Source organism: Phasianus colchicus, chromosome 29, assembly GCF_987193195.1.
Source record: "Phasianus colchicus chromosome 29, bPhaCol1.hap1.1, whole genome shotgun sequence".
NCBI lineage: Eukaryota > Metazoa > Chordata > Aves > Galliformes > Phasianidae > Phasianus > Phasianus colchicus.
Genome location: NC_143464.1, coordinates 5,229,868 through 5,241,929, shown reverse-complemented (window position 1 = coordinate 5,241,929; position 12,062 = coordinate 5,229,868). Strand labels below are relative to the sequence as shown.

The 12,062-nt window shown below is 64.3% G+C and overlaps 4 protein-coding genes across 5 annotated transcripts; 2 read left to right on the top strand and 2 right to left on the bottom strand.

The window, feature by feature from the left end:
• The first annotated feature begins 174 nt into the window (after nt 1-174).
• Nucleotides 175-2,324, top strand: BCAP31 (B cell receptor associated protein 31). The gene is made up of 8 exons (XM_031611479.2): nt 175-252; nt 462-559; nt 633-733; nt 1,034-1,178; nt 1,247-1,382; nt 1,480-1,588; nt 1,665-1,765; nt 2,038-2,324. Exons 2-8 carry the CDS (start codon nt 468-470, stop codon nt 2,074-2,076), a joined length of 723 nt encoding a protein of 240 aa, XP_031467339.1. The 5' UTR covers nt 175-252; nt 462-467; the 3' UTR covers nt 2,077-2,324.
• Nucleotides 2,325-2,368: 44 nt separating this feature from the next.
• Nucleotides 2,369-4,589, bottom strand: TAFAZZIN (tafazzin, phospholipid-lysophospholipid transacylase). The gene is given in 11 exon segments (XM_090126673.1): nt 2,369-2,540; nt 2,633-2,710; nt 2,786-2,838; nt 2,960-3,022; nt 3,110-3,151; nt 3,261-3,386; nt 3,389-3,495; nt 3,572-3,617; nt 3,796-3,924; nt 4,003-4,114; nt 4,437-4,589. Coding segments are annotated over 10 exon segments (831 nt in total). The 5' UTR covers nt 4,100-4,114; nt 4,437-4,589; the 3' UTR covers nt 2,369-2,450.
• A 103-nt stretch (nt 4,590-4,692) lies between these two features.
• On the top strand, nt 4,693-7,812 carry WDR13 (WD repeat domain 13). Its single transcript, XM_031611473.2, has 9 exons — nt 4,693-4,838; nt 4,923-5,166; nt 5,644-5,738; nt 5,819-5,946; nt 6,020-6,327; nt 6,734-6,914; nt 6,991-7,132; nt 7,329-7,459; nt 7,537-7,812. Exons 1-9 carry the CDS (start codon nt 4,798-4,800, stop codon nt 7,719-7,721), a joined length of 1,455 nt encoding a protein of 484 aa, XP_031467333.1. The 5' UTR covers nt 4,693-4,797; the 3' UTR covers nt 7,722-7,812.
• On the bottom strand, nt 7,696-11,596 carry SUV39H1 (SUV39H1 histone lysine methyltransferase). Of its 2 annotated transcripts, none has more exons than XM_090126670.1 (6): nt 11,498-11,596; nt 11,184-11,329; nt 9,476-10,132; nt 8,479-8,625; nt 8,260-8,371; nt 7,696-7,958 (listed from the first exon to the last, which is right to left on the bottom strand). In XM_090126670.1, exons 1-6 carry the CDS (start codon nt 11,514-11,516, stop codon nt 7,819-7,821), a joined length of 1,221 nt encoding a protein of 406 aa, XP_089982796.1. In that variant the 5' UTR covers nt 11,517-11,596; the 3' UTR covers nt 7,696-7,818. The 2 variants fall into 2 exon arrangements, with proteins under 2 accessions (XP_089982796.1, XP_089982795.1); XM_090126669.1 differs by having other exon boundaries at nt 8,260-8,389; nt 11,498-11,595.
• Nucleotides 11,597-12,062: the final 466 nt, after the last annotated feature.

Here is a 12,062-nt window from a genome sequence, read left to right as displayed (position 1 = left end):
AACTCTCTCGTTTATTTCGTATTGTAACATCTGTGTATTCATTGGTTGTACAAGCAGTGCTTGAGCACTTAGTGGAAAGGCAGGGCTAACCCAGGGGGACTCTTCTGCAGGGGGCAGAAGAGAAACGCGCGGCGCTGAAGCGGCACCCACGGCACTGCGCTGATTGGTCGCCAGCCCTGCCGTGGGCGGGCACTTCCGGCCGGCCGCTTCCTTTTTCCGTCCGAGGGCGGCGGCGGGGAAGCGGCTGCTGCGGTGCGAGGGGGGCCGGGAGGGGTGGGGGTGGAGGAGGGCGGTTAGAGAGCGCCGTGGGGGTCCTGAGGCGGATATGGGGGCCTGAAGGGAATTAGGGGAGCCCTGGGGCTTCCTAGGGGAGTCATGTTGGCCCTGGGGAGCCCTGTTGGTGTCCCTTAGGGGAATTATTGGGGTGCCGGGGGGCTCCTATTCACGCTGCCCCTCCCCAGGCCGCCATGAGTCTGCAGTGGACGGTGGTCGCCACCTTCCTCTACGCGGAGGTCTTCCTCGTCCTCCTGCTCTGCGTCCCCTTCGTGTCCCCCACCAGGTGAGCGGTTTGGGGTTGGGGTTCTCCCTGCAGCCGGGAGTCCCCTTAACCCCCCCCCCCCCCAAAAAAAAAGATGGCAGAAGATCTTCAAGTCGCGGCTGGTGGGGCTGGCGGTGGCCTACGGCAACACGGCCTTCGTGGTGCTCATCGTCATCCTGGTGCTGCTGCTGCTGGGTGCGGCTCCACAGCCCCGTAACTTCTCCATAAACCCCCGTAACCTTTTCATAACCCTTCTATGTGCCTCCATGTGCTCCTATGACCGCTATGAAGCCCCGAGCCCTTATAATCCCCAGAGTCCCCACATAACTCCAATCCCCCCTGGGTGGGTGGCACTGCCCAAAAGCCATGGGGATCCCCACAGCTCCATTAGGACTCCCCCCTCCCCCCATGATGCCGGGAACCCCATCCCACTGTTTGTAGGGTCTCCATAACCCCGCTATAAGCTCTAACATCCCATAATCCCGCACCCTCCAGATGCCTATAGGGAGACCCGTAAGTACAATGCCTCTGAGCGGGCAGCACTCCCCACCACCCCGGGGGCTTTGGAGCACTTCCACATGCGGCTGTTCCGTGCCCAACGCAACCTCTACTTGGCCGGCTTTGCGCTGCTGCTCTCCTTGTGAGTACAGGGGAAGGAATGGGGTCCTGAGGGGGGTGGCACGGCACTGCTGACATCCCTGTTTGCAGCCTGCTGCGGCGTTTGGTCACCCTGATCTCGCAGCAAGCGTTGCTGGGGGCCTCCAGCCAAGCATTCCGCAAGCAGGCGGAGGGAGCGAGCCAGGCAGCACGGCGCTACATGGAGGACAACGAGGCGTTGCGCAAGGTAAAATGGGGGCTGGCGTTGTGTGGGGTGCTGCGGGCGTCCTGGGGGCGTTTAAGGCAGCTATTGGGATTCCAATTCTCTCCATCCCATCCCGCAGCAACTGCAAGAGGCAGGAGATGACTCAGCCCCCCCTAGCCGGGCTGAGAATGAGAGCCTGAAGGCGAAAGTGGAGAAACTGAAGGAGGAGCTGGCAGCCAGCAAGCGCAGTAAGGGCAAGAAGAATGGGGGGGTGGGGTGGCGAGAGCAGGGGGGGCTCTATGGGGTGACCTCCCTACCACACAGCTCTGGAGAAGGCGGAGAATGAGGTGCAGGCCATGCGGCGGCAGGCAGAGGGGCTGACGCGGGAGTACGACCGGCTGCTGGAGCAGCACGCACGGCTGCAGGTACCGGGGGGACTGGAAGCACTGGGAGAGGGACGAGGACATCATTGGGATGGACTGCAGATGCCTGGTGTGGGATTGGGGTCACAGGGTATAACAGGAAAGGGTCTGAGAGCATTGAGAGAAAGTAGAATAAACGGCATCGGGGAAAAACATGTTACTGGGAGAGGGACTGGGATAGATGGGGGGCAGTGGGAGAAGGACTGGGATAGACTGGTAACACTGTGGGGTCACAGAGGGACCATTCTGTTTAACCCCCCCCCAACCCCCACCAGGCAGCCCACGACGGCCCCCGAGACAAAAAGGAGGAGTGATGGGACAGCCTTCCTCCAGGACCACACCACATCCTTTGGGACTTTGCTATTTTTGGGAGGGGTCACTCCCCCACAAGCCAATGGGGGACAGCAGTTCCGTTACAGAGTGACAGAGGTGGGGGCTGAGCCCCACAGTGTGGCTTTGGCCCCGTTTGGGGGTTTTTAGCCCCATTTTGGGGGTCTGCCCCTCCCCACCTTTCTCACCCCATAGTTTGAGCTTCAATAAAAGTCTGGGATTGGGAGCAGCATCCCCACATTTGTGGAACTGAGGGGACACAGTGGGGAGGGGGTGCAGAGCTCAACCACCTTTATTGGCACGGTGCACTGTTTTGGAGGGGGGGCTCTGTTTGTCCATCCATGGGGCAGCCCCACAGCTATGTGGATGGGTGTAAGGTCCGTGCGTGGCTCCTCAGTGCCTCGAATTCCCGCTGCACAAAATCTGTCAGTGCTTTCCGCATCTCCACCTACAGGATTGAAGTATGGAGATGGACTCACAGAGCCCACCCACCCCACAATCTGTGGGGCAGAGCAACCCCATAACCCCACATGCACTTACTGTAGAGGTGCCTTCAGCCCTCAGCCGCTCCAAGAGGGGTCGGACGCTGAAGGGTTGCCCCACAACCACTGTGATCCGCTGTGGGACAGTGTCAGTGCCCCACCAACACCCCCAACGTTTTTTGTGCCCTTCCCCTCCCCCCAGGTAACTCACCTTTCCCACACGGGGCACATAGGGGGGAGCATTGGGCAGCACATCATTCATGCCTGGAACAATGGGGTCAGCCCTGTCAGCAAGGCTTGGCCCCATAGCAGGGCCCAGCCCCATAGCAAACCCCAATCCCTGTCCCCTGAAAAACTAAAAGCAGACCAATGGCTCTGCACTCACCGCCGTGCCACAGGGGGAGGACAATGGGGTCCAGGCGGCACTCAGCCAGGAGACGCCCGATGCCTGTGTGAGGAAGGAGGGGAGCTGTGAGGAACAGAGAGGAAGATGTGGGGCATAGAGGGGGTGATGGGCACGGCACGGGGGTCTCACCCCACTTGAAGCGCACGAACTCCTGCCCCATGTTTACTTTGCCTACGGAAAAGATACCACGGGGAGGATGTTAGCAGGGGACTCTTTCAGAAAGTCTCACCCTCCCCATAAACACCAGTGCCCCCAGGAGCCCCCCAAGTTCCCCCCATACCCTCGGGGAAGACGTGCACCCAATCTCCCTGATTGAGTTTCTCCAGGACGAAATCCATCCCACGCTGGTAGACGCCGTCCCCTGCAGAGATCAGAGTCACCCCCAGAATGAACTGAGCCCTCCCAGTTTCTCCCAGTAAAACCCCTCACCGCGGCACACGGGGACACAGCGTCCCAAGCTGAAGAAACGTGAGTGCAGCTCTCGGGTGAAGCAGATGTCTGCGGCTGTGGGGGTCCTGGGGTTGTCCACAGCGTGAGGGGGGCAGTGGGGAGCCTCACGTATCCCCACCACACCCTGGATCTCCCCCTCACCATCGCATTTTGTGAAGGCTCCAAATGTGGCGAAGCTTCAGAGAGCCTGGGGGTGGCAAAAGGGCACAGAGACGATGAGATGCCCCCAGACCCACGGGACTCCCCGAACACTCTCAAAAACCCCACCCTAGTGCCTACAGCCCCCCCAGCTGCATGGGAGCCTCCTCAGCACCCCATGTACCCCCACCCCAGCCCCTACTGAGGCCTCCCCCAGCCCCACGCACCCCATAGGTGTGGGTCATCCATGCAGGACTGATGATTGGACAGGGTGAGGAGGGGGGTGTGTGGCCCCCGCCGCTCCACCAACTCGTGCAGCACCTCGGCGTTGTGCACCCGCAGGCGGTTCAGGTATCCTAAGGGGGAGGAGGGGCACGGTGAGGTTCCCCAGCCCAGGAATTGTGGGGAAGGCTCACAGGTTGTGGGGCACTCACGGGTCCACAGGCAGCTGTAGGTGCCCACCAGGCCCAGCACCAGGCGGCTGCAGAGCGGCGGCCCTGCGGGGAACGGCCATCTCACGGCCAGAGGCATCGCGCCATGGCGGGGCTGGGGGGACAAAGGCTGCACCCCCAGCCAGAAAACTGCCCAGGTGACCCCAAAGAGCCCCACTGCCCCCCAGGTGACCCCAAATATCCCCCAGGTGACCCCAAAGAGCCCCACTGCCACCCAAGTGATTCCAAATGCACCCAAACTGCCCCTCATAGGCCCCAATTAACCCCTATCGGCCCCCAACTGCCCCCGTTACCACCCCCATTATCTCCCTGTTTCCCCCAACTCCCTCACACTGGCCTCCGTTGGCCCCTCATCGCCCCCCTGATTCCTCCCACCGCCCCCATTGTCCCCCGTTACCCCACACCGCCCCACAGACCCCGCCGCCCGCGCCGCGCTTCCCGCTGCCGCAAAGCGCTGCCGTCTGTCGTAAAGGCCAGAGGAGCGGTGAGAGGCCGTAAAGTGAGGCGCAGCGGGCGCCGAGGAAGCGCGACTGGGAGGGACGGGACGGCGGGGACCAATCGCCGCGCCGCTTACCTCAGAGCCCGCAGCTCATCCCCGCCTCCCTCGCTCCCCCCCTCTCTTATTGGCTGGGAGGCGAAGCCCCGCCCCCCGTTTCGTCGCCGGGGCGACGCGCGGCGCCATTTTGGCGTTGAGGCGGCGGCGGCGGCGGCCGCGAGCGGCGGCCCTGCGCAGCGGTGGAGCGGGACGGGCAGCCCCCGGGGGCGGCCGCCGCCGCCATGGCCGCCGTGTGGCAGCAGGTGCTGGCGGTGGACGCGCGGTGAGGCCCGGAGGGGGGCGGGCGGCGGCGCTCCGAGCGGGGGTCCCGGCGGCGGCGCGCGGTCTGACGGCCCCCCGCCCGCAGGTACGCGGCCTACCGCAGCCCGCGCTGCCCGCAGTTCCGCACGCAGTACGTGCGGCGCCGGAGCCAGCTGCTGCGGGAGCGCGCGCAGGGCGGAGCGCTGGAGGGCGGCACCCGGCGGTGGTACCTGCGGCTGCGGGCCCGGCTCCTGGCCCAGCGCTACGGGGCGCTGTCCGAGGCCGGCAGCTGCAGGGCGCACAGCGGCAGCGCGCTGAGGGCGAGCAGAACCACGCTGGACCGTATGGAGGTGCGGGGGGGATGGGGGGGCTGGGGGACACTGTGGTCACGGCACCCGGCCTGGGAGCCCCGTAACCCGTCTGGGGGGGTTTGGGGTCTCTGGCTCTGCGGAGGTCTCCATAAACTGCTTGGGAGGGGGAGAGTGGGGTTACAGCATCCATCCTGGGTTCCTGCAGCCCATCCGGGGGTATTTGGGGTCACAGCATCCCTCCTGTGGTGTCTGTAACACACTTTGGGGGGGATCTGGAGTCACATCATTATTTTGGGGCCACTGTAACTCATGTGGGGGGCTTTTGAGGTCCCAGCATCCTTCCTGGTGTCCCTGTAACCCATCTGAGGAGATCTGGGATGGCACTGTCCCTCCTTGGATCCTTATAACCCACTTTGGAAGCATTTGGGGTCACGGTTGCATCCCGAGTTCCGTATGACCCCCCTGGAGGCAATCTGTGCAGCCCAGGAGCCCCCACACCCCGATTCTCCCCTCCAGGACTTCGAGGAGGACCCACGTGCACCCCGTGGCCATAGGAGGTCCTTGAGCCGTGGTTCCCACCCTGGAGCCCCCCGGGGAAGCACTGATGAACGGTGAGCTCTGCAGGAGAGGCTCAGGTTTGGTTTGTTTTCTTGGTGGGAGCGGGGGTCCAAGAGCCAACGCCACCCCACAGCCCCCCAGGCGTCGTGCCCACACCACTGGCGGAGGCGAGCCGCGCCATGGCCGGGGACACAACGCTGAGTGAGAACTACGCCTTCGCCGGCGTCTACCACGTCTTCGACCAGCACACGGACAGCGCCGGTAACGGGCAGCGCTGGGAGCGAGTCTGGGGGTTGCTGGGCTGGCGGGCGCGCGGTGCTGACGCTGTTTGCAGTGCCCAAGGTGCAGTTTGCCCACGATGACCGCCACCTGCTGGCCTGCTGCTCTCTGGACGGCACCATCTCGGTGTGCCGGCTGGCGCCGGGGCCGCCGGCAGTGCTGCGGGTGCTGCGGGGCCACGACGGCGGCGTGGCGGACTTTGCCTGGTCGCTTTCCAACGACGTCCTCGTGTCGGCCTCGCTGGACGGGACGCTGCGCCTCTGGGCGCCCAACGACGGCCGCTGCATCCGCCGGGTGCCCGACCCTGACGGTGCCGCGCTGCTCTGCTGCGCCTTCCAGCCGCTCAACAACAACCTCACCGTGGTGAGTGCTGCCATCACCTTCGCCCGGCCCTGGCCCATTGCTGTCAGCGTGTCCTATCACCTCATTCCACCCCTGTCACTGCATCTCATCACTGTCCCCAGCACTGCATCTTCATATCCTGTCTATCACTACATCCTTATGTCCCATCCCCCTTGCTGTTCCTATTGCCATGCCCCATCGCATCATCCCATCCCATGCCACTTCATCCCATTCCTCTCACTGCATCTCATCACTGTCCCCATCACTGTGACCCAGCACTGCGTCCCCATCCCCTGTGCCTATCACGTCCCTGTGTCCCATCCCCCTTACTGTGTCCTATGATTTTCCCCATCACAGCATCCCATCCCACATCCCCACACCCCCTCCCCATGCTGCCCCATCCCATCCCACCCGGTTTGTCCCACAGGTGGGCAGTGCCCGGCACATGGTGCGGGTGGTGAACATCTCCACGGGAAAAGCAGCCCGCGGCGGCGCAGGGCGGCTGCCGGGCCGGGTGCTGGCGCTGTGCTTCGATGCCCCCGGCCGCGTGCTCTGGGCTGGTGACGACCGCGGCTCCATCTCGTCCTTCCTCTGCGACCCCGGCACCGGTAAGTGGGGCGGCGCCGTGGGGCGGCGCCGTGGGGCGGGGCGGGGCGGAGCCCTTCTCACCGCGTCACCCCTCAGGGCGCCTGACCAAAGCTTCCCGCGTGGTGGTGCAGGCGGGCGGATCCATCACCTCGCTGTCAGCGCGCGCCTGGGCCAGCCGCGAGGCGCCCGATCCCTCCCTCCTGGTCAACGCCTGCCCTGACCGCCTGCTGCTCTTCCGGTAGGGGGGCACTATGGGGGCAATAATCACCTCCTGAGACCTGGCTGTGGGGAGGGGGGACGTCCCAGCGGGGCTGGGGAGGCGTCCGTGGAGTCCCGTGGGGCTGGGACAGGGCGTCCCAGCAGGGCTGGGGAAGCCCAAGGGGCCGGGAGGGGAGACGTGTGGGGGCTGTGGGGCTGACGCTGTCCACATGCAGTGTGGTGGAGGAGGAAGGCTCAGGAGCACCGGGGCTGCGCCTACGCCGCAGCTTCCCCACGCGGCACCGGGAGCAACCGCTGCGCAGCTGCTTCTGCCCACTGATGTCCTTCCGCCAGGGCGCCTGCGTGGGTTCGTACTGGGCAGTAAGGGGGGGGGCACAACCACGGGGCTGCCCCCAACTCTATCTCCCCCTTCTCCACCCCCAGTGACAGGCAGCGAAGATGCCTGCGTGCACTTCTTTGATGTGGGCCGCTCGGCCCGTGCCACGGTCAACACCCTGCAGGGCCACGGCCACGCCGTGCTGGCCGTCGCTTTTAACTGCGACGAGAGCCTGCTGGCCTCCAGCGACGCTGCCGGAACTGTCATCGTCTGGCGCCGCCAGCACGCGTGACGTGACCCCCCCTCTCTGTCCCCCTCTCCCATGGTATGGCACAGACCCCCTGCTGCGTTCAACACGTGTGTTTGCAACTCCCTGGTGTGAATTTGGGTCAGAAGAGGTACTTGCGGCAGGCAGCGGCCCCACATTTGCACTCAATGCGGCCCCGGGAGCGGGGGGAGCTGCTCAGGCCCCCCCCAGCCAGTCCAAAGTTGGAGTCCATGCGGGTGCTCTCTGCGTCCACCGGATCCACTGTGGGGAGAAGGAGGGCAGTAAGGGAAGGATGTGCTCCAGCTTCCCCCCGCAGCCCTTACAGCAGTAGTGTGGGGCAGGAGCAGACCCTGTGGGGTGGGAGGCTGTGCCGTGGGGCTGGGACAGACCTCAGGGCATCGCAGGACACGTGCCAACCCCAGAGCACCGTGGACCCCCACATACACCCATATCAACCCCATAACGCTGTGGGATGCCTCCCACGTCCCATGGGATCCCGTGACTTCGGGCCTGGTGTCACAGGGTGGGGCAGGGCGGGGTTGGCCCACGCTGTGGTGCCCACCGTGCATGTTGTAGTCGAAGGTGAGCTCCTCGCCGGCGCGGATGGGGCGGGTGGCAAAGAGGGCGATGCGGGGCAGGCGTTCGTCCAGGTTCTCAATGAAGACGTTGTAGACCTGCAGGTTGGGGTCGCACTGCAGGGGTGGGGAGGGGTCAGACAGAGCCCCGCCAACCCCAGGAGCTCCCCCCCCAAGTCGGGGTAGGGGGATCCACCCCCACTCACGCTGTGGTTGACGAAGTGGGAGATGTTGCCGTAGTGCGCGGCATCCACGGTGTAGACGTCCTCCACGTAGTCCAGGTCAAACAGGTACGTGGCGCCCTGCCGGTCGTACACCTGCCCGCGGCGCTCCGCCTCCTCCGAGGTGATGATCTGCAGGGGGTGCAGCACCACAACATCAACATCGCACCACCACAACACCACCATCGGTGGTGAATCCCCGGCGTTGATACAGACTGGGAGGAGCAGCCCATGAGAGCCGCCCTGCAGAGAGGGACCTGGGGCTCCTGGTGGGTGAAAAACTGAACATGAGCCAGCAGTGTGCACCTGCAGCTCAGAAAGCAAATGGGATCCTGGGCTCCAGCAGCAGAGGGGTGGCCAGCGGGGACAGGGAGGGAATTGCCCCTCACTGCTCTGCCCGTGTGAGGCCCCATCTGCAGCACTGACTGGGTCTGGGGTCCCCAGTAAAGAAAGACAGCTGTTGGAGGGGTCCAGAGGAGGCCACAGATATCAGAGGGCTGCAGCACCTCCCCTGTGAAGACAGGCTGAAGGAGCTGGGCTTGTTCAGCCTGGAGAAGAGAAGGCTGCAGGGTGAATCATTGCAGCCTTCAGTACCTAAAGGGAGCCTACAAACAGGAGGGGAATCAACTCTTGGAAACGGGAGATAATGGCAGGACAAGGAAATGGTTTGAAGTTGAGGCAGGGGAGATTTAGCTTGGATGTCAGGGGGAAGTTCTTTACACAGAGAGCGGTGAGGTGCTGGAACAGCTGCCCAGAGAGGCTGTGGATGCCCGTCCATCCCTGGAGGTGTTCAAGGCCAGGTTGGATGGGGCCCTGGGCAGCCTGGGCCGGTATTAAATGTGCAGGTTGGCAGCCCTGCATGCGGGAGGGGCTGGAGATTCGTGATCCTTGGGGTCCAACCCAACCATTCCGTGCTCGTGACGCAGTGCAGCCCCAGCGCCGCGGCCACCCACTGCAGCACCTCCCCCCGCCCCGCGCTCACCTCCCCCACGTACTCCATCACGAAGCTGTTCTTGCGGATGCGCTCCAAGGTGCGGACGCCCCAGCCGCGCCCGTTGCCGGTGCGGAAGATGCAGAGGTCGTAGCGGATGCCCTTCTGCACCACGCGGTTGGGGCAGTCGGAGCCGCAGCGGCACCGCGAGTTGCACTCATAGATGGGCAGCCCGGCCCGGATGCGCACCTGCCCCGCCTCGTTGTAGGCAAACTTGTTGTGCGAGGCTCCGGGGCAGCAGCCGCCCGCAGCCTCCGCCAAGCAGTCGCTGCACTCGCAGCCCACAGCCACGGGCGTCAGCTGGACGCCGGCCCCCACTTTGTACTCGTTGATGTAGACGAAGTCCCGGGGGGGGCCGTGCAAGTCCACCTCGTTCTCCACGGCGATGCGGCCGCGGTGGCTGCGCGTGTTGTTCAGGTGCTGCTCCCAGCGCCGCAGCGCCTGCCGCTGCTCCGCTTTCTGCACCAGGTATGAGGAGGCGCGGGGGGGCAAACCTCGGGGTCCGGGTCTCACCGGTCCCCCCGGGGCGCGCGCCAGGTCCTGGTGCAGCTGCTTCAGCAGCCCCCGGCAGCGCAGGTTCTTGCGGGGCTCCCAGCTGTTGGCGCTGTCGGGGTACCCCCTCCACTTCACCAGGTAGAACTCCTCGCCCTGCGGAGGGGAAGGGAGGGGGGGGGCACAGCTTTGTGCGCAGGCACTTGGAGCCCGTTTGGGCCACTTCCACCCCCCTCCCCCTCCTGGGACCCCTACAATTCATGTTTCCCATTTTATAGAGGGATTGGGGTCTCAGTGTCCCTCCTGGGGCCCCTATGAGCCAGCTGGGAGAAAGGGGGAAGCGGGCAGGGGTAAATCTGGCCTTACATTCTCCTTCATTGAGCCCTTGCAACCCATTTTTGAGGGTCTATCCCAGATTTCTGTAACCCATTCTGGTGTGGATTTGGGGTCACGCTACAAATCCTGGTGCTGCCATGGCTCACACTGGGGAGGACTTAAGGCCTCAGTGTCCCTTCCGGGGTACCTATAAACCAATCTGGGAGGGTTTGGGAGTCACAGCATCCACGCTGGTGCCTCTGTGACCGATTTAGGGGGACATCAGGGGTCAGAGCACCAATCCTGGAGTCCCTTTAACCCAATTTTAGAGGGATCTACGGTCTACGTCCATCCTGGCGCCTCTATAATCCATTCTGGGGGTGGGTTTTGGGTCTCAGTGTCCCTCCAAGAAACCCTATAACCCATTTTTTGGAATAATTGGGCAGCACAGCACCTGGTGACTCTACAAGCCAGTTTTGGGAAGGGGAATCCGAGGGCACAGAGTGTCTCTTGGAACCTCTATAGCCATTCTGGGGGCAGATCTGGGATCTCGGTGTCCCTCCTGGGTCCCTAAAGCTCAATCTGGAGAGGCTCTGAGGTCACAGCAGCCCTCCTGTGTCACGTACGGCCCTTTCTGGGGCACAATTGAGGTCGCAGCACCTCCTGCCGCCGCTTTAACTCGTTCTCGGGGGGGGCCCTGAGCGTCCCTCCCTGTGCGCCGATTTCCCACCGGGACGGAGGGGCTTTGGGCTCCCGCGCCCCTCCAGCGCCCACACGACCCGCTCGGGTCCCCGCAGCCCAGATGGGGCTCACAGCGCCGCTCCCCGCGATCGCGGGGTCCCCAGCCCCCCCCGGATCCCCCGCGCCCGCACCCCGGGCCGCCCGCGCTCACCCCGACTCGCTTGTAGTCGCACAGATATTCCACCTCGAACTCCCCGAGGTTCCGCCGCGTGACGCCGAGCGCCGCGCACCGCAGCCGCTCGGCCCGGCAGATCTCCCGCAGCTGCGCCCACGTCGATTTGCAGCAGACGGAGCAGCCTGGGGGGGCGCACGGGGGGTCGCACGGGGGGCGCCCACCTCGTTTCCCCCCCCACGTTCCGCGCCGAGGCGCGCGGCCGCCCCTCCCCCCCCCCCCCAACGGCCGCCGCCGCGCCGCGCAGCGAAAAGCGCGGGAAGAGCCGCCCGCCCGCCGTGCCGCGCGCTCACCTTTTAAATTTTCCGCCATCTTTTTCCTTTTTTTTTTTTTTGCCGCCTTCCTCTTTCCCTCCTTTCCGCCCCCCCCAGCGCGCTCTTTTTTTTTTTTTTTTTTTTTTTTTTCCGTTTCCGCCCGACAGGCAGCGCGCGGCGGGGGGCGGGGCCCGCCCCTCTTTTACCGCCCCTGCCTTCGCAGCCGCGCGCTGATTGGCTCTTTGCCCCCCCTAATTTACATCTTGCCCACCTGTCCCTGCGGCGGCCGGTTTTTCCCTAAAAATGCCTTTTTCTCCCCATTTTCCAAGTTCTGCCGCTCCGCAGCGCTGCCTGTAGCGGGGATCGCCCTCCTTATGCCGTCGCGCCGATAAATCGCTGCTCTGTGCGCGCACCGCAGCCTCAATGAGCTCCGCAGTGCTGCGCGGTGGATTCTGGGAGCGTTTCGCCTTTCATTGCCGCTCACGACCGCTGTTAATCAGTTTTACGCGCGTTACCCATCGATTGACTGGGCTGCGAGGCCATAAACCCTCCTTACGCCAATTACCGACGCTCAGTCCCTCCCAGCGCTCATTAACGGGCAGTG